Here is a 25,677-nt window from a genome sequence, read left to right as displayed (position 1 = left end):
CGGTTGGTGAATTCTAATTCAAGAATTGAAGAGCTAAAGCATTCACATTAAACAGCCTCGCACAATTCTTGAATAATCAGAGTGAATTCACCGAATATCCGGATTGGCGAGGAACAAAACACCACAGAAGCACCGAATCCAACACAACGTGTGGATTACTTGTATACGTTCAGCATCTTTAGCGTAAGCAAGTAGCAGAGACATTCATGGCAGCCTGCACGTCTCATGTGCAGTGTCACACAATTACTACAAGGGTCTAATTCAGCAAAGGGATCGGCAACCTGCACATTTTTATTCTCTTCACACACACGCAGCACACCGGGTGATGTAAGGCGTCCTCAGCATTTAAATCACCCGATATAGTAACCTATGTCGTTTTGGGAGCCTTTGGCCTTGGTTGCTTGTCTCCGACCTTTTGTGTTTTATCTGGTCACAGTTAGCTTGCTGCATGTATGATCACGACAGAATGAATCGTTTCACACTGAACAAAAGCAGCTGGGATGTCATCCCACCTTTAAACTAAGGCTACCTATCAGGGATGGATTAGTTCGTTGTGCATGCAGGTGTTTACCTTTTTACAAAGTGTGGAGCTGAAACATCTTTCTGTGTTTTTATGTCCGTGCTCTCAGCTATCTACAAGTGAATGCTAAATGTGATGCTATCCCATTACTTAAAGCAACGGGCATGCTGTCATACTTTGTATGGATACGAGTAAAATGTTTACAAAATCATTGCTTTATCTTGGTTTGAACCAGATTTGAATAAACCTGGTTGTGTTAAACTAAACTTGGTTTGTAGGAAGACATGAATCAACTGTTTAGGTTAACATAAGTCAAGTTTTACTGTCAATTCAGATTTCTGGAATAGGAACATTGTAGAAAGTAGAAAGTACTTTGAACTGTACCTCGAATTTCTTTCAAATGAAAATAAAATAATTCAACATTGGTCCATAGCGTAAACTTACCTTGTGTGAACTTTGCTGATACCATTTCAGTGATCTGGGAGGTGAGTTTCATGAGGAACTCCTCTGAACCTACTTCACCCAGGTAGGGTATTTTACTCTCTTAAAGCACATGCAAAGAAGAAAGAACACCATCAATCGTGCAGTATTGATTGCTACAAATAATTTGGTACTATAAATAACAAAAGATGTAAATGCCAGTGTACAAGATGATATGTCTCACCTTTTGCTCTGCCAGCTTCCTCCTCTGGAGCACTAACTGTAATTCCAAGAACCCTGAGGAGAGTAAATGTTACATTTTCGTTTCACATATGCATCTGTATAAAATATACTGTTTGTTTTAATGTGTAAAAACTCACTCTGAGGCTTTGGTCTCCTTCTTTGGTTGTGGTGCTAAGGATGAGGGGTAGAAACACAAATATACAATTAAGATCAAAGCCAGGAGAGACACTGTAAGACGTTTTTCACTCATGAATATATATAAAAGTCAATATCATTTCTACCAAGAGTGCCTGTGTGACTTTGTTTCCTTACCGTCATCAACCTCGAGGTGGGCAGTGCAGATGGACTGCCCGGCTCTATTTGTGGCAATGCAGGTGTAGGCGCCAGTGTATTCTGTGCCCACGTCCATCAAGATGAGGCTGTGCTGGCGCCCCGAGCTTGCTATCTTGTATCCCTTGGTATCAGGCTTGATCCACAGGACATCTTCCATTGACTCCTCCTTTAGCCATGAGACCATAGGAGTGGGGGAGCCTGAGAAAGGCACAGGGAGTATTGAGAATGTGTAACATAATATGAAAGGTTTTGGATGTCCCCAGATTACTGTAGGTTTCAAAGGATGTTAAAAGAATCGCACAGTCAATTTAACAAACCTTCGACTTTGACAGACAGAGTGATGCTGGCTCCTTGTTTCACCTTCCTGTTGCTGAACCTTTCAATGAAGCGGGGCGGCACCAGGGGCACCTTAGGGTCTGTGAAAATATCGTGTAAAACACAAGCACAGTCACTTATAACAACTGGTAACTATTTCTACTCCTAACTAGTCGAATTACCTCTTTTATCTTGTGGCATCATCTCCCCTGGACCTGCAAAATATAGTTGTTAATGTATCTGTAGCTAAACTGCATTTTTTTAAAGATCAAAGTCATTTAGAAATGCTCTTTTTGCGTAGGCAACAATTGAGGTGTTTGCATACATACTCAGAACGATCAGGCGGGCAGAGGAGTAAGCAGAACCAGCTGCGTTGCTGATGTAAGCAGAGTACTCCCCCATATCCTCTTTCTTCACCTCCAGGATCTCCACGCCATGGACATCGCTCTCTGCCAGCAACAGAATCCTCTCTGAAGATCGCAGCGGGTGGCCATCTTTGAACCAGTATATCCTGGGTTTGGGGAAGCCTGGAAGACAATAGGAATTTCAGAAACAACAATATTTTCAGTCACAGGCGTTTTTTTCCGGTTGACAATATTTCTTTTAAGACAGCTCAAATTAGCTGTAACTTACTCTTGACTTTGAGCTGCATCTTTGCAATAGGTGAACCTGGACTGACATGAACATCGTGAAGCTCGTCCACAACTTGTGGTAGCTGATCATCTTCAGCTACAGACTCAAATGTCTCAGTTTCCCTGGACGAGGGAAGGAGAACAGCACACCTCAAGAATTCAGTGCGTATTCATATTATAACGTGCATTTATCAATGTATTTTTAAAACACCATAATACACCGTTCATAGTAAATTCACCTGGACATGTAGCCCTTGGCACTGACATAGGAAGATGTCTCAGTGGCATCAGCAGCAGTGTCATAATCTGAGCTGCACGACACTGATGGAAAAGATTGATACACAACATTAATCAGGGACATTGTGTGTCGATACGTGTGATATTGTGTCTTTTGAGTTGAAGACTCAGGCTTCTTATTTAAACTCAGGTCGCTTTTGTAACAAAGTCTCATAGTGAGGACATTTTTAAGTAGGGTTCATTTGACCACTCTGCTTTTTCAAGATGCTAATTTAAGAGTTTTGTTTCAAGTTAAGAGGTTAACTGTTAAATCGTTACAGGTGCAACACTGTAATATGTGGATCTACTTTCCATAAAATCAGTTTCCGCTTCAGTTATAAATTACTGACATTTCCCAGAGTGTTGTGCCTCAATGTGCCTCAACTCAAATGAAACATTTCACGTTTTAGTTTTTTTACCAGCAAACCGTAGCACTAAATACAGACAGATGAATACAAAGACAACAGCTCTTATAAACAATGCGACAATCTTTCGCCTTCAGTCAGAGGAAATGTAGTTGAGTAATTCTCAAGCCAAGGTACTCACAAGCATTCGTAGAACAAACGTGTGCGTGCATGTTATCTGTGTTTACTCACGGTCAACCCTGAGTTCAGCCTTAGTGGCTGCGATGCCGCTGCTGTTCTCAGCTGTGCAACGATAGACACCCATGTCAGTGGGCAGCACAGTGGTGATGATGAGTTGGTGGCAGCCCTCCTGGTCTTCATTGATCATGTAGTGGTCATTCTCCTCCAGCAATTTGCCGTCCTTATTCCAGCGGACGGTGGGAGTGGGCTTGCCAATCACAACGCAGTCAAAGCTGACCGGATAACCATCTGGAACGTCCTGACTTTGTAGCTCTGTCAAGAAGACCGGGGCAGCTGGGTAACAAGAGAACATAGTCAGAGAATCACAAAGTTAAAAATGAGAACATAAATCTTTTGAATCATATGTGTTATAAATATATCAGCAAGCACTAAAGTAAGCACAAAGCGGGACAGAAAGCTGGATGTGGTTTTTAATGCCTAACAAGTAAACTAATAAGCAACAGCAGAACATCATGTGAATCATTCAAATGTGTCAGTCTTCCTTTGTATGAGAAGGATTTTTTTTAAATATACATCGTTATCTTATGATTTAGCTTGTTTTAAAATGAATCTATTAATGATTTAGAAAGTGTGTACAAATTGTGTCTTGACCCTAACGGCCACTACTTCCATGCGTTTCTTACCTTGGGCTCCAGCCATAAATGCAGGGGGCTGTCTATCTTGTGTGGGGGTCTGTGTGCCATCTTGTGTGTAGCCCATCTTTCTAATTCGCAGCTCCACTTTGAGAGGCCCCGCCTCCAGGATGGTGGTCTCCACAGGAACGCCGTGGATTGTAAACATCTCCTGGAACCTCTTTGAGGCAACATCAGCCTCTGACCGTGAGTCAAAGCGAATGTAGATGTAGCTGTCATCCTCTCTGTAAGAGTGGGGGTCTGGAGGACACAGGTCTCCTTCATCCGCACTGAGAAACGGTTCTTCCTCAACATTTGGTGGGAGACGTGTGCGAAACAGGCGGCGGAGACGTCTGCTTGCCTGCCTCAGTGAGTCGTCCATCTCACTGCCCGAGGAGCTCTCAGGCTCGCTGTCAGCACTGTAGCCCACGGTCAGCGGCCGTCGCCCAGATGATTCTCTCACCGTTCCTACTGTGACCTTACCACTGTGAGAAGTGACTCCAAACTTGTTGGTGACCTCACAAGTGTAAACCCCAGTATCCTTTGTGGTGATGGCAGTGATGACCAGTGAGCAGGTGCCATCATTGTAGATATCAATGTGGTTGTGCTTGCCATCCTGCAGTGGTTCTCCATCCTTCAGCCACCGCATCTTATCAGGTTTACCCTCTGCCACACATTCTAGATGAATGGTGCCATTAGGTTCTTTAGTCTGGTCTTTGAAGGCCTCTTTGAAGACAGGTCGCATGTCCCTGCGGGCTTTGTAGCCCTTGAAGGCAGCTTGAATCTTAATGGCAGCATCTCTGAGCTCAGGCTCATCCTCTTTGCTGATCTCCATGACGTTAGTCTCTTCCGCGGGAACCTGTTTTCCATCCGTCTGCTGAATTGTAGTTGTTTCCACTTTAGTATGCCGCACTGTTCTCTGCTCTGCCATCTGGAAATTTTCAAAGAACCTCTCAGTGGTCATAGTCTTTGCCTCATTGGTCGCTGTGACAGTAGACATGCTGCTCTTCTTGAGGTAGGAGGTGAGCGTTGAACCCCCAGGAACAGACTCGTTCTCAGAGCTGGTGCACGATTTGGACTCTGTCTGCTTCTTGGACACGGTGGTCTGCCCTTGCTCTCCTGATTTTATTTCCACTTTCTCAGCAGGCGTCACGTCTTTCTGCACCGATTTACTTTGACCACCAACAACCTCCTCCGGTTGTTCAGTGATGGAGTCCAGAGTTGGCTCTCGACTCATGCGGCGTTTCTTGGCCGATTCCTCCCATAGCTCATGGACATCACCTTCTTCAGCAGCTTCTGGAGGCAGACTGGGTTGCCCCATCATCTCAGTCTCTCCCTGTTTTGCCTCTATACCTATAACCACAATGAAGTTGTGTAGATGTTACTATGTTGTTATTGAAGTTACCGTCAGTACCCACACAGCATAAAACCTACTAAACCCTGTTGGCAACTAAATAAATGTCATAATTTTAGGTAAATAAAAGCACAACAATGTACTGTAAAGCCAAAAAGTACCAAATTTCTGACAAGGGTTTTGATCTCATATCTCCATCTTGTGTAAAACACTGACGTTAAACGGAGCAATAATAAGCAAAGTGCCCATTGCATGAACTAAACCACACATCCACTCACCAAGCTGCACAGTCTGAGGCAACTCAACGGGCTCTCCAGTCCCAGCTCTGCTGTTGGCTGCCACTCTAAACCTGTAGCCGCTCCCCGGGATGAGATTTTCAACCACAAACTCTGTGTTGCACACAGGTTCCAAATGACATGGAAGCCATAGGGCACTGTCTGCCAGCCGCATCTCCACCCTGTAGCCCAGAAGGGGACTCCCTCCATCATGTAAAGGAGTGAACCAAGAGAGGGTGACCGACTTCTCAGTCATACTGAGGACCTCTGCGTCCTCTGGAGGATCAGGTACAGCTGTTAAGAGGGAAAGAAGCAGGCGTTAGAGATTGCAATGTTTATCGTTCACTCTCTGTTTTCTACAGTATCAAGACTATCTCTCCATCATGTTACATAGTGGAGTTGCCACGCAGGGCACATTACTGGACTACATTAGTAAGTGGAATAATTAACTTAGAGACGCATGGTTACGTGTCTAGCCTTGTGATTTTCTTCAAACACTTACTGATAATGGTGAGCTTGGCCAAAGAGAGAGCATCTCTTGCAGCAAATGTAATTTCCTGCTGTGGCAAAAGAGGTGCCTGTCTCAGGACGAGGCGATACGAACATCCGTCAGCCCTCATAGCCCAGAGGTCACTGGACTTGATCTCCACACCGTTAGCATACCAGGCTACTTCTGCCACGGGGACAGGCTCGGTGAGCTCAACACAAAACTCAACCTTCTCTCCCACTGCAGCCACCTTGTCCTCCAGAACCTTCACAACACCCAGCTGCCAGCCTTATAGGGAAAAATAGACCGGATGAAATGTAGGTTTATTACACTAGAATGCATAATTCAGGAGAAATAATGCCATGAATGCAAACTTCAAAGTCTTAAAGCTTTGGATGACTCACCTTTGACAGAGAGTTGGGCAGATGTGGCTGCTGCGCCAGCTTTGAAGGTTACCGCGCAACTGTCTTTCACTCTCAACTCTTTCAGCAGCAGCAGATGACGACGGCCACTCTCAAACGTCACAATTTCAGCATTAGGGGACTCCATGACTGGTTTCCCATCGAGGAACCAGCGGCAATCTTTGCTCTCAGGACGAGAGATGGCACACTCAAACAGCGCTTCGCCTCCATCAAAGGTTTCTACATTCTCCAGGCCCTGGACAATGTCAATGGGTTTGCCTGTAAAGAAAACAAAGAAGCACAATATAAAAAACAAGATTTTAAGAAGACTGCAATATTTCGGACGTGAAATAGTTTGTCAACAAAGGGCACATCATTTGTGATGGTCAGCAACAGATCAGTTTATGTGGCCACATATAGTGATTGTGGGACTTAAGGGAGCAGAGGAGACTCCCTAGAGGTTGGTGCTTTTTCCATGTGGAAGGAAGCTCACCGTCCACGTAAAGTGAAGCGACCGCGCAGATCCCCTCTGCCTCACAGGAGTATGTGCCCCTGTCCTCAGCGGACACACGGCTAATGTACAAGCGTGCCACATTCCAGTCCTGCTCCACTAACACCCTTCGGCCATCAGGCTGCAATGGCTGCCCGTCTTTTTTCCACTGAGCCTTCACTGGCCTTGAGTACTGGCAGATGAACTCAGCCGGTTGGTTCTCAAGCACCCGGAGGTCCTCCATCTCGCTCACCACTTCAACTGTGGGATCTGAGGTTGGGGGGCAGGGGTCATAGGGTGAGGGCGTGGCTATTAGATGTAAGGGTAAGTGAAGGATATGTCGAAAGACATTTGGGCTTTATAACCCCCAAAAGAATGTTGACGTGATGTTCATGTGAGTGATCATTATTGTGTTTTTGTGGTTTGTCCAGGACAAATTGTATGTGCTATGGTACAGTATCTTATAAATTAAAATATAAGATGCTATTTTACTGTCCATTGTGACCACTGTGTTATCTTATATGAGTTCTGAAAATGACTCGGGGGTCAAAAAGCCCAATCATCAAGATTCAGGTTAATGGTCACAATCAAGGCAGCTGATGAGAAGGGGGAGGGGGGGGGGGGGGAGTGGATAAAAATACTAAACTCTTAAGTTAGGTTCAGGGAGGTTAGCGGTTTTAGTGCTTAAAAGGTTAAGGGCGGGGCTTGGTGGGATGGGATGGTGGAGGTAAATGGAGTGTGAGTATTCAACAGCAACCGGCCGTCACGGATGGGTGGAGCAGCACTTTCCTAACACATCGTTTCTGTTCACACTTTTCAGTGTTTTACTAACTCTGTACAATCAAATCTTAGCATCGCCAAAATCAAGCCGACTGTATGTTTTCACTAAATCCAACCACCATATTTGTATGATTCATCATTTACATTAGCCACACATTCAGGGCTGCCCATTAAACCACATAATAATCACGATCATGCTTTTGACTCTTTTGCCAAGTGCCAATTTAAGAGCGCGTGGTCTTAAATAATGACTCGAGGGATCCCAAACACAGACGGATGTTTCCAGCATGCAGTGAATAACAAATCTTTTCTTCCCACACGTTTGGCTAAAGCGTCACTAGCGATCACAACACTTGGCAGTATTCAGTGCATCTCCGAAATGCAGCTGACAACGTACAAATGCTGCCGATCTGCCAGTGAGGTAACTGACACAGTCGTTCACCATCCATGAGTGAGCCTCCAATAGGCACCGGTCCTTTGTTTTTGAACACTATACCTTGATTTGGTGACACTATAAAGAAAAGACTTGGCCAAATGGAGCCAATGGAATGCTAGCGGATTGTGTTTCCCCATATATTTTTGGTGGGTCTGAAATGTAAGAGGCCATTCATGTGAACCAAAGGACAATGGTTCATACACATTGAACAGGCAATTGCGAAACTGCAGGAAGACATCAGAGACGTCAGAACCCTAACAATAGATTGACCTCGCCGTAAGGAAAACGTCTGGTGGGGATGATGAAGATTGAACCAATTAAGCCAACAGGTAATTGAAACCGAGGCTGTTTTATTACAAAGGTTGAATGCAGACCGATTATTTTTGTCGGATTAGCTCTAGTCATGGCTGTACAATAACAGCCCTGACTATCTTCTGTTGACAACAGTTGACGACTGAGTGAGTGTTTACGTATCCAAAAGTTGTATACGGTCTGGGTATTCGATTGCATTTATGTTTTCAAGAAGACATCCTGGTTATGTGTAATACCTTATTTTGATGAAAATATTTGAACAATTAGAGGGAGCAGCGGTTAAAGAGATATTAAACTGCTTTGTTCCCCAAAATGGATGAACAGCTGTGAGTAACAATTGTGATCTCAAAAGTGAGAAACATTCATCGTGATTATCATTGATTTGTTTGATTTCTGCAGCCCAAAATACAGCAAATAGGAAGGATTCAGAGAATCTAAAGGAGGAGCAGAAATAAAATGTCTCTCAATCTATTTCTTTTTTGAAATGAATTGCTGATCATTTCTTTTCTCCAGCATATCTGACTCCAGGTTTTTAGATGTTTAGGTTTGTTGAGTTATTTGAGTCGTACTCAAATCACACTTTGCTGTGGTGCTGCACCCAGTGGTATGTTCTGGTTGTATCAAAGCATACAGCATGGAACTATCTACTGCATTGTTATTATCAATGGAATGAGGAACTTCCATTAATCATGCATGATGAAGCACTGAAATGCACTGAAACAATGAATCTATTCATGAACTTCAAACTTTTAAAAGGAACCCTACAGAACACATAATTCATGGCATATTTACTTGTTCTTAAAGAAGAATTTCTCCACATATAATTGAGTTAATGCCGATCATTCAGCAGCAAACAGAGGTAATTTGGTACATTTTAGTTTCTTGAGCATACTATTAAACTCAAAATTATAATAAATATTTACATTACATGCACATTGTAGTGCCAACAAAACAACCTTGGATTGACATGAAGCTCCAAAATACTACGTTCATAAGATTTGAAATGTAGAATTACAATTCTGCAGGGTCTGCTGGTAAGAAGGAGTGTCTCCATAATGTGATACCTTTGACTAAGAGCTTGGCTGTTTCTGTTAAACTGCCAGCGTTGAAGGTGACAGTGCCAGAGTCATCTGTGGCCAGGTTCTTTAAGGTGAGCGTGTGGATGTGGCCTTCGCTCAGCTCTATCTCACTAAAGGGGCTGTTCTCCAGCAAGGTGCCATCCAGCCACCACTGCACCTGGCCAGGTGCCCTACCAGACAGCTGGCAGGAGAAGGTTGCCCATTCGCCAACAAAGATGTCGATGGTCTTAAGACCACACACTATGAAGACTTCTTTCACTGTTGAGTGAAACAATACACATATGCATACACGGAGCCGCTAACTTACTCATTGTCAGCAATATATCAACTTCACAGAGAAACATATCAGAAAAGATTGACCAAATATGACACCATGCAACATCCACAGTTTACAAAGTCCTAAAAACATACCTACTATTCTACTTGTAAGAATAAATTGTAGAATACGTTCAGAAATAAACTTATCAGCCTTAAGAAAACTCAAAGATAGAGGAAACAGTATAAATAGGCTACCTTGCACTGCCAAAGAAGCTGTGGTGAGCTGGTCTCCTGCATCACAGGTGTAGTAGCCACTGTCCTCAGGCTCCAGGTTGCGTAAAAAGAGCTCTTGAATGCACCCTTCCTGCCTCATCTCACACTTCTTACCAGGATAGAGGACTATGCCTCCTTTCCTCCACTCAACACGAACACATGGCTGAGACAGCTCGCAGCGCAGGGTAACATCATCACCCTCTGTGGCGTCCAGGTTCTTGAGCTCTTTGTGGAAGAACACTGGGGCACCTGGTCAGAATTTAAAATGGGGAAGTTTGGCATCAGATGTTGAGATGACAAGACAACCATCTCTTCAGACAAACGTTTAGCTGATGCACAGTGATGCCAGACTGGGTCTGTGGTTGAGGGCAAGCGGAAGTTCAAGAATAGCTCCGCTGATCATTTCAATCCTATCTCGGTCCACATTCTGGAATGTGATCAACAGGAAAAATATTTTTGTGCAGGTGGCATCGTTCTTTACCTTCCACAGTCACGGTGACGTCACACTGTGCATCTCCGGTGTCACAAGTGTACGTTCCTGAGTCCTCAGGCACCAGGTTGTGGATACAAAGCTGGTGGAATGCTCCGTTGTTCCTCAGGTCATACTTGAGACCAGCTCGGATGGTCACGTTGTTTCTGATCCAGGTGACAGTGGCCGTGGCTTCAGAGACGGTGCAGGCCAGAGTGACAGCTTCACCCTCTACTGCCACGGTGTTGTGTGGCTTCTCCAGTATTAGCACTGTGAATATGGGAAACACAAAACTAGATTTAATAATGGCAGCATTTACATGCTTTACAATGAATTCAAAGCTGTAATCATCAATACATGGATGCATGGAGTGACGATTAAATGCTGTCACACGTTTTACAGCACAGTGAAGACACAACAGAGAGTTTCAGCAGAAATATAAAAAAAACAGAAAACTAAGCATTAAACTGACATTTGATAAATGACGTATTGAAAACAATGCGTATTCAAGAACAAACGTACACTTTCAATGTTAAGTAGTTTATCTTAGTTAAATATTTCAAAGCAAAAACTAAACCCAAAGAATGGAAAACCAGTCTGGAGGGCGAGGATGTTGAGGATGGTGCCAGCACAAAGCGGTTTGGTGGTTGATGGAGATGGATGTGAGGAGTAAAAATCTCTAGAGACCACGTCATCTCCTTTACCTTTGGGTTTCTCCTCCACCAGAAGACAGGCCACGCTCTTCTCTTCTCCCACCACGAAGGCCACATCCCCCGATTCGTCTGTGGTCACCATCTTCAGGACCAAACGGTGCACTTTGCCCTGGCTGCTCATTTGATTCAGGTCATTATTTTGGAGGAGGTTGTCTGCGAGCCACCATTCCCCGTTTGTCACATCGGCGTGTGACAGCTCCACCTCAAAGACAGCATCCTGCCCAGTGGCCACAGTGATGTCGTAGAGTTCTCGGATGAAGCGCACATGCTCTGGGGGTGAATGGGATGATGGGAGGTCAGTGACCAGATCTCTCCACGTCTCAGAAGGCCTCAGTCACATTTTGTATCCATAACCAATAATCTCATTTTGATACCGACTAACTACCTCATGCCACATGTTTGATCTCAGTAAAATGGATGTAGTACTCTGACATAAACCATTATAATAACATCTAATAATCAAACAAACCTTCACTTAAAGCCATTAATTATAACTTTACTCTGATGACTCACAAATAGTAATAAGAAATGAATAAGAAATAAGACAAATAGAATAAAGAAAGTGTAGCTAACATAGTATAATTAAGTAAAACTCAAACTACATGCCAACTAAGAAATCACACTTCAAAATCAATGACAAATGGATGCTAAGTGCAAGATCTGTTTCCCTTGCTAATTGGGATGGATGGATGTAAAATGAACAGCAGGGAGGATGAAGACAAAAGGAGACAAGAAACATAGATGAGAAGAAGCTGTGCTCTGTTACCTGTCACTGTCAGGGAAGCTGTACTTTTCCTTTCCCCTGTATCACAGGCATATTCTCCACTGTCCTTCACGTTCAGCTGGTGTACGACCAGGATGTGAGTGGTCGCTCTCTGCTCCATACTGTACTTCTCTCCATGGCTGATCACAGTGGAGTCCTTCAGCCAGGTCACCTTGCAGTCAGGGCTGGATGTCTCACAGGACAGGGTGGCCTTGTCTCCTTCAGTGGCCTCTTGACTTTCCAGCTCCTTCTTGAATAGTACAGGTGCGGCTGCCAGAAAGACCATTGTCAATTAGGACGAGTAATTTAAAATAGTTCCACCGTTTTACCAATTCCATAACCAACAAGAAGCTTAAAACAGAGCATGCAAAGAACGGTGAGGTCACTAGTTTATCTACATTTTAGTTTGAGGTAAAACAAGAACAATACTTTTCTTTATTGTAGGGAGGACAACATAGAGGTGAAAGGAGCTGAGGGGACATAGATGGGCGATGTCTTGTATCTCTACGGGACCCAAATATGGAGACAGACTACATCTGTGAGCGTCTTAGACCCCAACGCCACCAGGACACCACAACAACACAGAATTTCAATTATTCAGTGCAATTGTATGTTGCGCGTCAAGTTATTTGAACAAAGTATACGGTTTTAAAAAAGTGATGAAAACTTGCTGTGGACAAGGATTACAAGTACACATTTAAATCAACGTGATCCATTGTGGAATTTAAATACGATGTTGAAAAGTAAATGGGAAATGGTAGTTCAATGGAAAGAGGAGTGAATGTGAATATTCTGTAGAAATACGGTGGGATACGTTGTAAAGGGCAGATTTAGGGACAGATGAACGGACACCAAGTCAGTAGGAAGGGAAAAGAAAGTTAAAATGTTTGGGCATGCTGTTTGAAAAGACAGAGGGACGGTGTCCCACAAGACAAACGAACAGTGAAAATGTTCGTAGAAGAGCAAAAGGGCAAGTATTCATTCTCGTCCGGAGAAATAAAAAAAGCATTGTATTTCCCTTACCTCTGACTGTCAGAGAAGCAGTGGAAGTGTGGTTACCCACTGAGAAGGTGACTGTTCCTGAGTCAGCTGTGGTGACCCCTCTGAGCGTGAGGCTGTGTACCGGACCCTCGGACATGATCAGGTTCATTTCATTGTTCTGCAGCGGGACATCCTGGAGTTTCCACTGAGCCAGAGGCGCGTCCTCATGAGAAACCCGACATTCAAAGTCAACGTCTTCTCCCTCGTATACAACGCAGCTCTCCAAGAATTTCAGTATGTTGACCTCGACCTCTGTTTGACAAATACATTTCAGAAGAACGGTTACATATCTGTTGCGTGAAGTTCTTGACAGAGATGTGGTTCAAGCTGAGCAGATCGTGATTAAAGTGTGATTAAATATATAAAGATGTATCCTGAGCTGTTAATGTCAGTGGCAAGTGAAGAAAAACAGTAAGGGGTGTGTTAATGTTTGTGAAAGGAGACCACAGACAGGCACCAATGATGAGAAGAGATGAGTCATCGAGCTCAACAGAGAAGTTTTGAAAACGGCGAGCGGCAAGAACACACGTGGGATGAGAGATAATAGCAGTCAGGAAGACAGCAAACGGGATCTCAAGAGGAAAGGTTGATACGCATCATGCTCAAGTGTGGAGTGATGTAGAAAGTGTGGGAAGATGTGACTCCAGAGGAAAGTGAAAAGGACAGACAGCTCCTACCCTGCACAGTGAGGACAGCTGAAGTCCTCCGGTTGCCCGTATCGCAGGAGTATTCTCCCGCGTCAGCTCCCTGCAGTTTATAGATGACAAGCTCGACTGTGGTTCCTTCCTGTTTCAGGTGATACTTGCTGCTGGATGCCAGCACCCTGTCACCACGCCTCCAGACAACACTGGCTCCCGGCTTCGTGGTCTCACAGCGAAGACTAGCGCTCTGCCCTTCCTGTCTTTCAAGGTTTTGCAGCTGGGTTTTGAAAAGCACAGGCCGGGCTTCAGGGGAGCAGGTGGAGGAAAGATGCTTAGGACAAGCGAGAGAAAGCTGGCACAATGCATAGCCCGCCACACATAAAACTACTCCATCTAAAGCTACTAAAATCAAAATCATCGTAACAGAGGTGGAAGTGAGTCTCACGTCTCTGTCCTTAAATTGTGTCAAATCCCAAATTTGTTCAACATTGATCACAGTCAATGAAAAATGAACGAAATGCCAGAAAAATGCCTTCTCTGTATTTATCTTTTTTTTAAACATGTGTGTAATGTTCAATATTTACAACAGTAAGTCTGCAAGACGAGCAACAACAAACAGCAATTATTAGCAAGCATACCCTTCACGTCTAGTTGTGCAGTGCTTTGATGGACACCAGTGTCACATGTGTAACTCCCAGCATCCTCTTGGTCTACATCATGGATTACCAGTGAAGCCAGGTGTCCCGTTTGTCTCATTTCATACTTGGCACAAGGACAAAGCCCAAGCTCTCCTTTCCTCCACTCCAAAGGAACGGCAGGTTCAGAAAGCTCACAGTGCAGAGTCACACTGTCCGCCTCAGCAGCCATTTGACTTTCAAGCTCTTTTGTGAAAATAACTGGGGCAGCTGATGAATGAAGGAAGGAAATAAAAAAAGATTTGTATCGACAGTACAAGGTCAAGAATGAGAAGAATGGATTGAAAGAGTAAATGAAAGACTCCTTGAAAGAAGAAGCATGAGACAATGACATGGTCTCCATCCTACCATTTACTACAAGAGAGGCTGAGCACGTTGTGTCCTCTGAACAGCATCTGTAGCTTCCCGTGTCTTCAGGACTCAAATCGAAGATCTGTAGCTCATAACTGAATCCTATCTGTTTCATTTGGTACTTTTCTCCACAACTCAGTACTTGAGTTCCCCTCTTCCACTCGACGGGGAGTCCAGGTTTAGAAAGCTCACAGTGCAGAGTGACAATGTGTCCTTCCTCGGCCTCTTGGCTCTCCAGGTCTCGAATGACTGCGACTGGAAGAACTGCGGATTGAATCGATCAGACAAGACGTTGATGTGTGTTGTTGGAACTCAGGCTTGCGGATTCCCAGATGTTAATTTTCAACTTACCTGACTGAGGTTAGATTTTCTTTTGCAAAAGTGAAAACAAAAAACATGAACAAAACAAGCACAATGAACACATATGGCTGCTACAAAACTGGTGCACAGCCAATGACACCTTCTCCCATTCAAAACAGAAGGCCACCTCAGCATTTGTGAAGTCCGTCAATCGCAGGTCTTAATTATTCCTATCTGGAGACCGCAACAATCAAGAAGACCCCAAATCTGGCATTCACAAGTGACAAAAAAGTGAGCGACAACAAACAAGACTGATCCCACGGCATACAAAATGCTACATAGAAAACAGAGCAAAACTGAGGGGAAGAATCAGTGTGCGGGTGCTACATGAAGTCTACCTTGTCTTTTCACTTCGGTACCCAGCTTTGGAGGTTCTGGCTTTGGGATGACTTCAGAAACAGCAGGCTTTGTAATCTCTGCAGGTGTAATTGATCAAATTAGACCAAAAAATATCCACTGAAGAAAACACAGAGCAGCATGAATTTAACAATGAGGAATTGAAGCCCGAAAAAAAACATCAAACGATGTTGCTGAACTGATAAATTACACACACAAAAAAACCCACTGAAAATGATGAAATCAACCCGAGGATTCAGTGACTCTAATGCTAATTGCCAATATGCAATTTCCAACCTCTCAGCCAACAAGAACAAATGTGCCGGACTATTTACAAAACCCTCAAGACACAAGGATGCTGTGTCCCACATCTGTAGCATTGTGCGATCACAGCATAGCAGAAATCTACTGAATGCAAACAGAATCCCGTTTACACTGTAGAAACTGTGTTCTTTACAACATACCTTCAGCTCTCTTTTGGGATTCCTCTTTCTCAGGTTCCACTTTGGAGGTCACTGAAGCCGGTGACTTCTCTGCTGTCGCTGAAGTTATTTGTTGAAATATAATGTCGGTTTTAATTTAACTTGCACAACGTGAATATATTCACCGACAGACTGAACAAGACGACAACTCAAAAGCAATGTGCCGTACACGTTTCAGAGCCACAATGTCCACGACAACATAATAACATCGTCACTTGATTTTCATTCCAACAGTGGGGAAAGCTCTTCACTTCATATTTCAGATGATACATTGAGTCATGCTGTGTCAAAACAGGGTCTTCAAAATGTACAGACAGAGCCATGACCAAGTGCTTGACCAACAATTACAGTCGTGTTATATATATATTTAGATCATGTTGGATGAGTTCATACCTTCCACCACTTTTTTGGAATCTTTAGAGTGTAATGTCCCAGCTGCTGGAGCATCCGGCAGCCTCACTGCTGTGATAAAACATTTAAGCCTGATTATACCTGAGACATGTCGCCTGCAGAGCCAGCAACCACAAATCGTATTTTTAATCATCTCTATTAATCAATCTTCTTTTGATCCAGTGAGCGTTTGGCCAGGCATTAATACAACACCTAATATGATTTAATATAATACCATCTCTCCCTATATTGACATTGTGACACTCCATTAAACTAACCGTAACAACTAATTTAACCTTTATATTATTTGTGTCCATCGTCCACGTCTTACAGCAGCTCAAACAAGCTACAACCAAACACATAGCATGCTCGATATGCCACAGAAAGTAAAAACACCAGTAGAGATAGAACACCTGCATTTGGCAACGCAACGACTGGGTGGGATGTGGCAGGAGACATTGAAGAAGCACAAGGCTGATAAAGAGCTAAAACCATGTCATACCTGTTATTGGCGCTTTGGTCTCCTGCCTCTGTGTATCTTGTTTTGCAGCTATTCCGGCAGCAGTCTTTTCAACTGGGATGAAACACAACGTTTACCTCACAATCTTACAGTGATGAGTTCCATCACCTGAAGACAGGTCAACCCAGTAAAGCACATCATTGCCTGTTTACAACTTGGCGTACTGACAAACGTCCTTAAACAATTAAAGCCTCTCTCTCCTTTTCACAGACTATTATCAACAATCCAACACATAGCAGCAATCCAACACAGTACTGCCAAAGTGCCACAAACATATGGCATCAAAATGTTCAACATTCAAACACAGAACATGTGTAAACAAACGACTGGACAAAATTCAGTATTTGCCACGAAATGGAATTGACAGAACAGCAACACGCACGAGGGTTCAAAACAAACGAAAGTCACGTTTATACATGTTACACATTCATCAGGCAACATAACCTACAGCACAGTCAGTCAATCCAAACTGAGCTGCCTAACATTACGCCTTCCGACCAGGCGAGATGTAACTCAGATGAAAATCACCTTTCTTGACAAAAGAAACGACCACTCCACCCTCCATATTTCCCAGTTTTTCTTTCTTTCTTGAGTGTTTTTTTTTTTCTACAAGCCTGAAATTACATCTGAAACAAAACAAATGACGACCATGCTTACAGTACTGACAGAAGCCACACAAACATGAGTCTCATTACCTTCAGCTCCCACTTTGAGCTCTCGTGAATCTCTCTGGACCTCCTGTTTGAGGAGCTGCTCTTTAGGAGTCTGGCCAGTAGTTGGCAGTGTAACAGCTATGAAATCAAACACAACATTGGACCCAGTTTGAAAATCCTCCATGCAACAAAGTATCCCAGAGACCACAGAAATCCACAGACGTTGAGATTGAAAGCATCGATTTTTTCCCCCACTAATCGTAACATAAGTCCCAAAAATGACGCAGCTCATGTCATTTAAAAGATGAATAAAAAAGTGACATTTACCAGCAGGCAGATGAAATAGTAGAGGCTAGCCTTAAAGCAATTCCTTGAAGCAGCAAGACACAATGTAAGCCAATTCATGACGTCATGATGTTTGTACAGTAGGCGTCAAAATGAGGCAATATGTGTGACAGCAGAAAGCAATCTATATCAATGAAGGTATCCGCAAAAACAAAGCCTCTCTCGCTTCTCACAGACCATTGTCATTTTCTACAAGCCTGAAATTACATCTGAAGCAAAACAATTGACGGCCATGCTTACAGTACTGACAGATGTCACAGTATCAGATAAAAGCCACACAAACATGAGTCTCATTACCTTCAGCTCCCACTTTGAGCTCTCGTGAATCTCTCTGGACCTCCTGTTTGAGGAGCTGCTCTTTAGGAGTCTGTCCAGTAGTTGGCAGTGTAACAGCTATGAAATCAAACAACATTGGACCCAGTTTGAAATCACCTCAGGCTAGCGCTTGGTAAAAACAGCGGCAGGAACATGATAAACATGGCAAACATGTCTCAATACCAATATAATATAAAGCTAAGTGTTGCACACACTGATAATTACAAATGCACATGGGCTAAAAAACCAAGCAGAGCCAAGAATCGTCAGAGAATTACCTTCTACTGCCTCATGTATCTCTTGCCTCTTGTATTTGTCTTTAGCAGCTATGGACAAAGCTTCAGGGCCCTTGGCTGAAATACAAACATTGACAAAGAAATGCTGCATAAAGTATGACGGCAGCAACCAGTGGCACTGCCAGGCTTATAGTATTTAATATGAACACCTGAGCCACAAATTCAAAGACCTTCATTCGTCCCAAAGCACACAAATATAATGTCAAAGACAATAAATCATGCCACACACAAGTACACGATGCTCATGTAGACTGGTATCGCTCTCCAACCATCAAGGTGCCACCAGCACAACTGACACAAATGCAAGGGTTATTACTTCTGCTTTAAATAAGCTGGTTATGCTACATGTACTGCAATACAACACTGAGGAAAAAGACCCACATTCTAATTCCAAAACACGATCCGACTATAGGACAGAAGGAACATTTGACACAGCGTGGGCACACACAACTGCAACCTGACAAATCAGGTAAACCAGTGAGGAATAATACACTCATCACAACCTATAAAGGCCAAAAGGTGCAGGACAAATGTAAGGGCAAGCTGCACATGGCAACACAAAGACCATTATCTACATGGACTGAGCACACAAAACTGAAAGTCAAGCCAGCACATTGCCGTCTTCTGTCCATACCTTCCGTTGTTTCTTTGGTCTCCTGCCTCTTAGATTCCAGTTTAGCAGGTGAAGGAGGAACTGACAGCTTCACAGCTGAGAGGAAACAATTCAGAATGCTGTAACATACTTGATCACCTCCAGTACTTCCTAACAACGTATGACTTGACTTCATAATTAAAAACTAAAGATCACCGGACAAAATGGCTTGAAACTTGTAAATCAAAACAATTTCAGAAATCAGCAAGCCCCCTAAAACACAGTAACACGACAACACAACATGAACAAAGATCAGCTGGCTTAAATAGAGACGAACAGTTTATGGATCAGCACACATACGTTATGATTCGTCAACACTACTACCAATAAAAACAGACACAAAGGACGCATAAAACAGCAGCAACAAGCACAGGCTGCTAAAATGTCAAATGCTGTGACGGGGACTCCACTTTGGTATTGTAGTCCGTTTTAACAGCATCATTCTGTGGTTTGTATTGTAATCGCAAATGCACGGAAAGAAAAAGTGAAAGAAGTGATGAAAAATGTTCTTAATAATAGATCACCATTCAAACAAACACACAAAGCGATCCGGGCAAAGACATCCAACCTTTTGGTCCACTACGTACAATGTGAAGGAAACATCTGATGAATCTGATGTTAGACACACAAAGAATGCTGACATTTTGTGAGCTAGCAAACAGAAATAAGACACGAATATAAAAAAGAGAGCGACAGACAGCAAAAGCAAGTGCTTAAATACAAGTGTTTGAGCAGTCAAGGCAAACTCAACGTGTAACACATTAATTCTCATATTAACCTCAATGTTAAAAGTCGTCTGATTAAATCTGAACAATGCATCTCTTGGAGTGATGCAGATTTTAAAAAATGATGACAAAGACACATCTTTACTAATATATAGTAGAGTAGAGGTTTAAATCATGAATCCTCCTACCCTTGATCTTGAGGCCGGCTGATGTCTTCTGGTCTCCACACACACAGCTGTAGTCTCCACTGTCTTCTGGCACCACCGTGTTGATCAGGAGTTGGTTCACAGAGGCCTTCTGCTTCATCTGGTACTTCTCTCCAGACTTCAGGACCTGCGTTCCCTTCTTCCACTCAACGGGTACGCCAGCTTTAGAGAGCTCACAACACAGAGTCACACTTGCTCCCTCCTCAGCCTCCTGGCTCTCCAGCTTCTTTATGTAGGTCACTGGATGGGCTAAGCATTTATCAGTAGGTTAGGAGTCAGTAGCATGCCAGGATTTAGAATATAAATAAACAACAATGAAACAAATACTGAACACTAAAAAGACAAACACTGACAAGTTCCAACTTCTGATACGCAAACTCAAAACACATATGTGTAATAATGAACATACAAGAAGTTGTTCGACACAGTTTTTAAAAAACATTCCACTGATTGCATCTTTAGAGATCCTCCTACCCTTGATCTTGAGGCCAGCAGATGTCTTCTGGTCTCCACACACACAGCTGTAGTCTCCACTGTCTTCTGGCACCACCGTGTTGATCAGGAGTTGGTTCACAGAGGCCTTCTGCTTCATCTGGTACTTCTCTCCAGACTTCAGGACCTGCGTTCCCTTCTTCCACTCAACAGGTACTCCAGCTTTAGAGAGCTCACAACACAGAGTCACACTTGCTCCCTCCTCAGCCTCCTGGCTCTCCAGCTTCTTTATGTAGGTCACTGGATGGGCTAAGCATTTATCAGTAGGTTAGGAGTCAGTAGCATGCCAGGATTTAGAATATAAATAAACAACAATGAAACAAATACTGAACACTAAAAAGACAAACACTGACAAGTTCCAACTTCTGATACGCAAACTCAAAACACATATGTGTAATAATGAACATACAAGAAGTTGTTCGACACAGTTTTTAAAAAACATTCCACTGATTGCATCTTTAGAGATCCTCCTACCCTTGATCTTGAGGCCAGCAGATGTCTTCTGGTCTCCACACACACAGCTGTAGTCTCCACTGTCTTCTGGCACCACCGTGTTGATCAGGAGTTGGTTCACAGAGGCCTTCTGCTTCATCTGGTACTTCTCTCCAGACTTCAGGACCTGCGTTCCCTTCTTCCACTCAACAGGTACTCCAGCTTTAGAGAGCTCACAACACAGAGTAACACTTGCTCCCTCCTCAGCCTCCTGGCTCTCCAGCTTCTTTATGTAGGTCACTGGATGGGCTAAGCATTTATCAGTAGGTTAGCAGTCAGTAGCATGCCAGGATTTAGAATATAAATAAACAACAATGAAACAAATACTGAACACTAAAAAGGTAAACACTGATAAGTTCCAATTTCTGATACGCAAACTCAAAACACATATGTCATCCAAGAAGATACAAGAAGTTGTTCGACACAGTTTTTAAAAAACATTCCACTGATTGCATCTTTAGAGATCCTCGTCCTACCCTTGATCTTGAGGCCGGCAGATGTCTTCTGGTCTCCACACACACAGCTGTAGTCTCCACTGTCTTCTGGCACCACCGTGTTGATCAGGAGTTGGTTCACAGAGGCCTTCTGCTTCATCTGGTACTTCTCTCCAGACTTCAGGACCTGCGTTCCCTTCTTCCACTCAACAGGTACTCCAGCTTTAGAGAGCTCACAACACAGAGTCACACTTGCTCCCTCCTCAGCCTCCTGGCTCTCCAGCTTCTTTATGTAGGTCACTGGATGGGCTAAGCATTTATCAGTAGGTTAGCAGTCAGTAGCATGCCAGGATTTAGAATATAAATAAACAACAATGAAACAAATACTGAACACTAAAAAGGTAAACACTGATAAGTTCCAATTTCTGATACGCAGACTCAAAACACATATGTCTAAATGTGTACATACAACAAGCCATTCTATACATTTTTTAAAAACATATTCCACTGATTGCATCTTTAGAGATCCTCCTACCCTTGATCTTGAGGCCGGCTGAGGTCTTCTGGTCTCCACACACACAGCTGTAGTCTCCACTGTCTTCTGGCACCACCGTGTTGATCAGGAGTTGGTTCACAGAGGCCTTCTGCTTCATCTGGTACTTCTCTCCAGACTTCAGGACCTGCGTTCCCTTCTTCCACTCAACGGGTACTCCAGCTTTAGAGAGCTCACAACACAGAGTAACACTTGCTCCCTCCTCAGCCTCCTGGCTCTCCAGCTTCTTTATGTAGGTCACTGGATGGGCTAAGCATTTATCAGTAGGTTAGCAGTCAGTAGCATGCCAGGATTTAAAATATAAATAAACAACAATGAAACAAATACTGAACACTAAAAAGGTAAACACTGATAAGTTCCAATTTCTGATAAGCAAACTCAAAACACATATGTCATACAAGAAGATACAAGAAGTTGTTCGACACAGTTTTTAAAAAACATTCCACTGATTGAATCTTTAGAGATCCTCCTACCCTTGATCTTGAGGCCGGCAGATGTCTTCTGGTCTCCACACACACAGCTGTAGTCTCCACTGTCTTCTGGCACCACCGTGTTGATCAGGAGTTGGTTCACAGAGGCCTTCTGCTTCATCTGGTACTTTTCCCCAGACTTCAGGACCTGCGTTCCCTTCTTCCACTCAACAGGTACTCCAGCTTTAGAGAGCTCACAACACAGAGTCACACTTGCTCCCTCCTCAGCCTCCTGGCTCTCCAGCTTCTTTATGTAGGTCACTGGATGGGCTAAGCATTTATCAGTAGGTTAGGAGTCAGTAGCATGCCAGGATTTAGAATATAAATAAACAACAATGAAACAAATACTGAACACTAAAAAGACAAACACTGACAAGTTCCAACTTCTGATACGCAAACTCAAAACACATATGTGTAATAATGAACATACAAGAAGTTGTTCGACACAGTTTTTAAAAAACATTCCACTGATTGCATCTTTAGAGATCCTCCTACCCTTGATCTTGAGGCCAGCAGATGTCTTCTGGTCTCCACACACACAGCTGTAGTCTCCACTGTCTTCTGGCACCACCGTGTTGATCAGGAGTTGGTTCACAGAGGCCTTCTGCTTCATCTGGTACTTCTCTCCAGACTTCAGGACCTGCGTTCCCTTCTTCCACTCAACAGGTACTCCAGCTTTAGAGAGCTCACAACACAGAGTAACACTTGCTCCCTCCTCAGCCTCCTGGCTCTCCAGCTTCTTTATGTAGGTCACTGGATGGGCTAAGCATTTATCAGTAGGTTAGCAGTCAGTAGCATGCCAGGATTTAGAATATAAATAAACAACAATGAAACAAATACTGAACACTAAAAAGGTAAACACTGATAAGTTCCAATTTCTGACATGCAGACTCAAAACACATATGTCTAAATGTATACATACAACAAGCCATTCTGTAAATTTTTTAAAAACATATTCCACTGATTGCATCTTTAGAGATCCTCCTCCTACCCTTGATCTTGAGGCCAGCAGAGGTCTTCTGGTCTCCACACACACAGCTGTAGTCTCCACTGTCTTCTGGCACCACCGTGTTGATCAGGAGTTGGTTCACAGAGGCCTTCTGCTTCATCTGGTACTTCTCTCCAGACTTCAGGACCTGCGTTCCCTTCTTCCACTCAACGGGTACTCCAGCTTTAGAGAGCTCACAACACAGAGTCACACTTGCTCCCTCCTCAGCCTCCTGGCTCTCCAGCTTCTTTATGTAGTTTGGCGGCAAAGCTGTACAACCAAGTTTTCATTACATGTCAAAACAGGTAAAATCAAAAAAAAAGGTCTTTACAAAACATGACCATGGCACAGAATGAAACGCTTTTGGTAAAACATAATAACCTAATGAATACCTACCATTGACTTTAACAGTTGCAGATGTCTTCTGGTCCCCACACATGCAAGAATACTCTCCATTGTCTTCAATCTCTGAATTCTTAATCTGAAGCTCACAAGAAGTCTCCTCCAGCTTCATCTCATACTTCTTTCCCGCTTTCAGAATTTCAGAGCCTTTTTTCCACTGAACACCATCAGCAGGTTTTGATAATTTGCAGCGAAGCGTCACCGACTCTCCTTCCTTTTTCTCCTGGTTCTTGAGCTTCTCTTTAAAACTGGCAGGCAGGGCTACAAGAAAATGACTCGATTATATAAAACAGGGTGTTGCATTTTGTTGTTGGGTTGTTGGATGTGATGGAGGATGGAAAATGATTAGAGGCGACATTGATGTATGAGTTGTATGAGTTCCAGCCATCCAACGTTAAACTTTGGAATCCAAACAATATTCCAACAGTTGGGCTGATGTTCCTTTTAAAGAAGGTTTACCTACAACACTGCACTTTATCTAAAAACTAAATCAAACTCTCTCATAGCAATGCAACAGAATGAAATCCTTTTTGAAATGCACAAAGGATGAAAAACAAAGAAAACATTTCTTCATGTCGTGCGCAGTCCTTGCATAACAAGACAATGCATTTGGAAACAGGTCACTTTGTAACATTTGGACATGCTGGTGGATGTCGCTCATAATTTACAATAGAATTCATAATAGAACGTGAATACTATTGCAGGGGCTGCAGCGGTGTACGATCTAAGCAACACTATACATGGTGCAGATCAGTAGGACTGACACAGCAGACAAATGTAGCAGATTCCCCTTCAAAACAATTAACATCCTGTGGTTTTTCCACTATAACCACCAACTGGCCTTTAAAGCAAAACCAAACTATGAGCAAAGTCACCACGGCATTCATCTCAAGGGCCTTGAAAACCTTGCAAAAGGATAGACTAATTCAAGACAAAAACTCACCCCAAACTTGTACACATACACGCTCAGGTCCTTACCGTTGACTGTCACCTTTGCCATGCTCTTGGCAGTGCCCACGTCACAGGTGTAGATATCAGTGTCTTTCTCCTCCAGCTGTTTGATGGTGAGGGTTAAGACCCCCTCCTTCTGGGACATCTCATATCGACCCCCAGCCTTGAGCTCTGTGTGTCCTTTCAGCCATATCACAGTGGACGGGGTTTGTGCAGTCTCACATTGCAAGGTCACAGAGCTCCTCTCCTCGGATTGGCCGTCTTTAAGCGCTTTAGAGAATTTATGGATTGGCTCTGGGAAAAAAGACAATAAACTAGTTACAAATGACACAGTATGACATTGTCGGATTAATCTACAGCTTCAGAAAGATTATCTCAGAAATGATTCTATATTTATTTAAATGTATTGACCAGCTTTTTACCACAATCTCTCAAACAGAGTCGTCATAAGTTAGTTGCGCTATCAAAGAGGAAAAATGCATCAAGATGGAAGTAGGTAAACATGGACTTGTCAGTCTTACCCCTGATTTCCAGCTTGGCTTTAGTGGTTGCACCTCCAACAACTTCACAGCTGTACTCTCCAGAGTCTTGAGCAGAGACATTATGGATGGTCAGCTTCATGACCTTATCCTCTTTGCTAATGTCATACTTCTGGCTCTTTTTGATGGCTTTGCTTTCCTTGGCCCACTTTACAGAGGAACTAGAATGTGTTACCTCACAGGTAAATACAGCATCTTCCCCTTGAACAGCACTAACATGCTGTAGTCCTTTAGACACAGATGAAGCTTTGCCTGCAAAAAGGGGATCATGACATGTTTATTTTAATAAAATCAACAAAAAAA

General features: G+C 43.3%; 1 protein-coding gene across 1 annotated transcript in view; it reads right to left on the bottom strand.

Annotated features, from left to right (window-relative positions):
- obscnb (obscurin, cytoskeletal calmodulin and titin-interacting RhoGEF b) overlaps window positions 1-25,677 on the bottom strand; it is a 51,701-nt gene that overhangs the window by 8,390 nt on the left and 17,634 nt on the right. Inside the window, exons 31-70 of the mRNA XM_079284905.1 lie at window positions 25,357-25,626; window positions 24,863-25,129; window positions 23,879-24,145; window positions 23,486-23,752; window positions 22,990-23,256; window positions 22,498-22,764; window positions 22,007-22,273; window positions 21,514-21,780; window positions 21,020-21,286; window positions 20,528-20,794; window positions 20,036-20,302; window positions 19,105-19,179; window positions 18,453-18,527; window positions 18,157-18,252; window positions 17,557-17,652; window positions 16,844-16,915; window positions 16,345-16,413; window positions 15,934-16,011; window positions 15,472-15,549; window positions 13,069-13,338; window positions 12,049-12,315; window positions 11,274-11,552; window positions 10,582-10,839; window positions 10,083-10,349; window positions 9,555-9,827; window positions 6,966-7,232; window positions 6,476-6,751; window positions 6,087-6,359; window positions 5,588-5,878; window positions 3,968-5,308; window positions 3,336-3,617; window positions 2,703-2,784; window positions 2,465-2,586; window positions 2,161-2,358; window positions 2,014-2,046; window positions 1,834-1,932; window positions 1,496-1,714; window positions 1,321-1,354; window positions 1,185-1,237; window positions 965-1,063 (exon numbers count right to left, since the gene is read on the bottom strand). Coding sequence (XP_079141031.1) covers window positions 965-1,063; window positions 1,185-1,237; window positions 1,321-1,354; window positions 1,496-1,714; window positions 1,834-1,932; window positions 2,014-2,046; window positions 2,161-2,358; window positions 2,465-2,586; window positions 2,703-2,784; window positions 3,336-3,617; window positions 3,968-5,308; window positions 5,588-5,878; window positions 6,087-6,359; window positions 6,476-6,751; window positions 6,966-7,232; window positions 9,555-9,827; window positions 10,083-10,349; window positions 10,582-10,839; window positions 11,274-11,552; window positions 12,049-12,315; window positions 13,069-13,338; window positions 15,472-15,549; window positions 15,934-16,011; window positions 16,345-16,413; window positions 16,844-16,915; window positions 17,557-17,652; window positions 18,157-18,252; window positions 18,453-18,527; window positions 19,105-19,179; window positions 20,036-20,302; window positions 20,528-20,794; window positions 21,020-21,286; window positions 21,514-21,780; window positions 22,007-22,273; window positions 22,498-22,764; window positions 22,990-23,256; window positions 23,486-23,752; window positions 23,879-24,145; window positions 24,863-25,129; window positions 25,357-25,626 — 8,862 coding nt within the window. The remainder of the gene's footprint in view (window positions 1-964; window positions 1,064-1,184; window positions 1,238-1,320; window positions 1,355-1,495; window positions 1,715-1,833; window positions 1,933-2,013; window positions 2,047-2,160; window positions 2,359-2,464; window positions 2,587-2,702; window positions 2,785-3,335; window positions 3,618-3,967; window positions 5,309-5,587; window positions 5,879-6,086; window positions 6,360-6,475; window positions 6,752-6,965; window positions 7,233-9,554; window positions 9,828-10,082; window positions 10,350-10,581; window positions 10,840-11,273; window positions 11,553-12,048; window positions 12,316-13,068; window positions 13,339-15,471; window positions 15,550-15,933; window positions 16,012-16,344; window positions 16,414-16,843; window positions 16,916-17,556; window positions 17,653-18,156; window positions 18,253-18,452; window positions 18,528-19,104; window positions 19,180-20,035; window positions 20,303-20,527; window positions 20,795-21,019; window positions 21,287-21,513; window positions 21,781-22,006; window positions 22,274-22,497; window positions 22,765-22,989; window positions 23,257-23,485; window positions 23,753-23,878; window positions 24,146-24,862; window positions 25,130-25,356; window positions 25,627-25,677) is intronic.

This window comes from Melanostigma gelatinosum (assembly GCF_949748355.1).
Source record: "Melanostigma gelatinosum genome assembly, chromosome: 15".
NCBI lineage: Eukaryota > Metazoa > Chordata > Actinopteri > Perciformes > Zoarcidae > Melanostigma > Melanostigma gelatinosum.
Note: the sequence above shows the minus strand (reverse complement) of the source record. Positions and strands in the feature narration are given on the sequence as shown.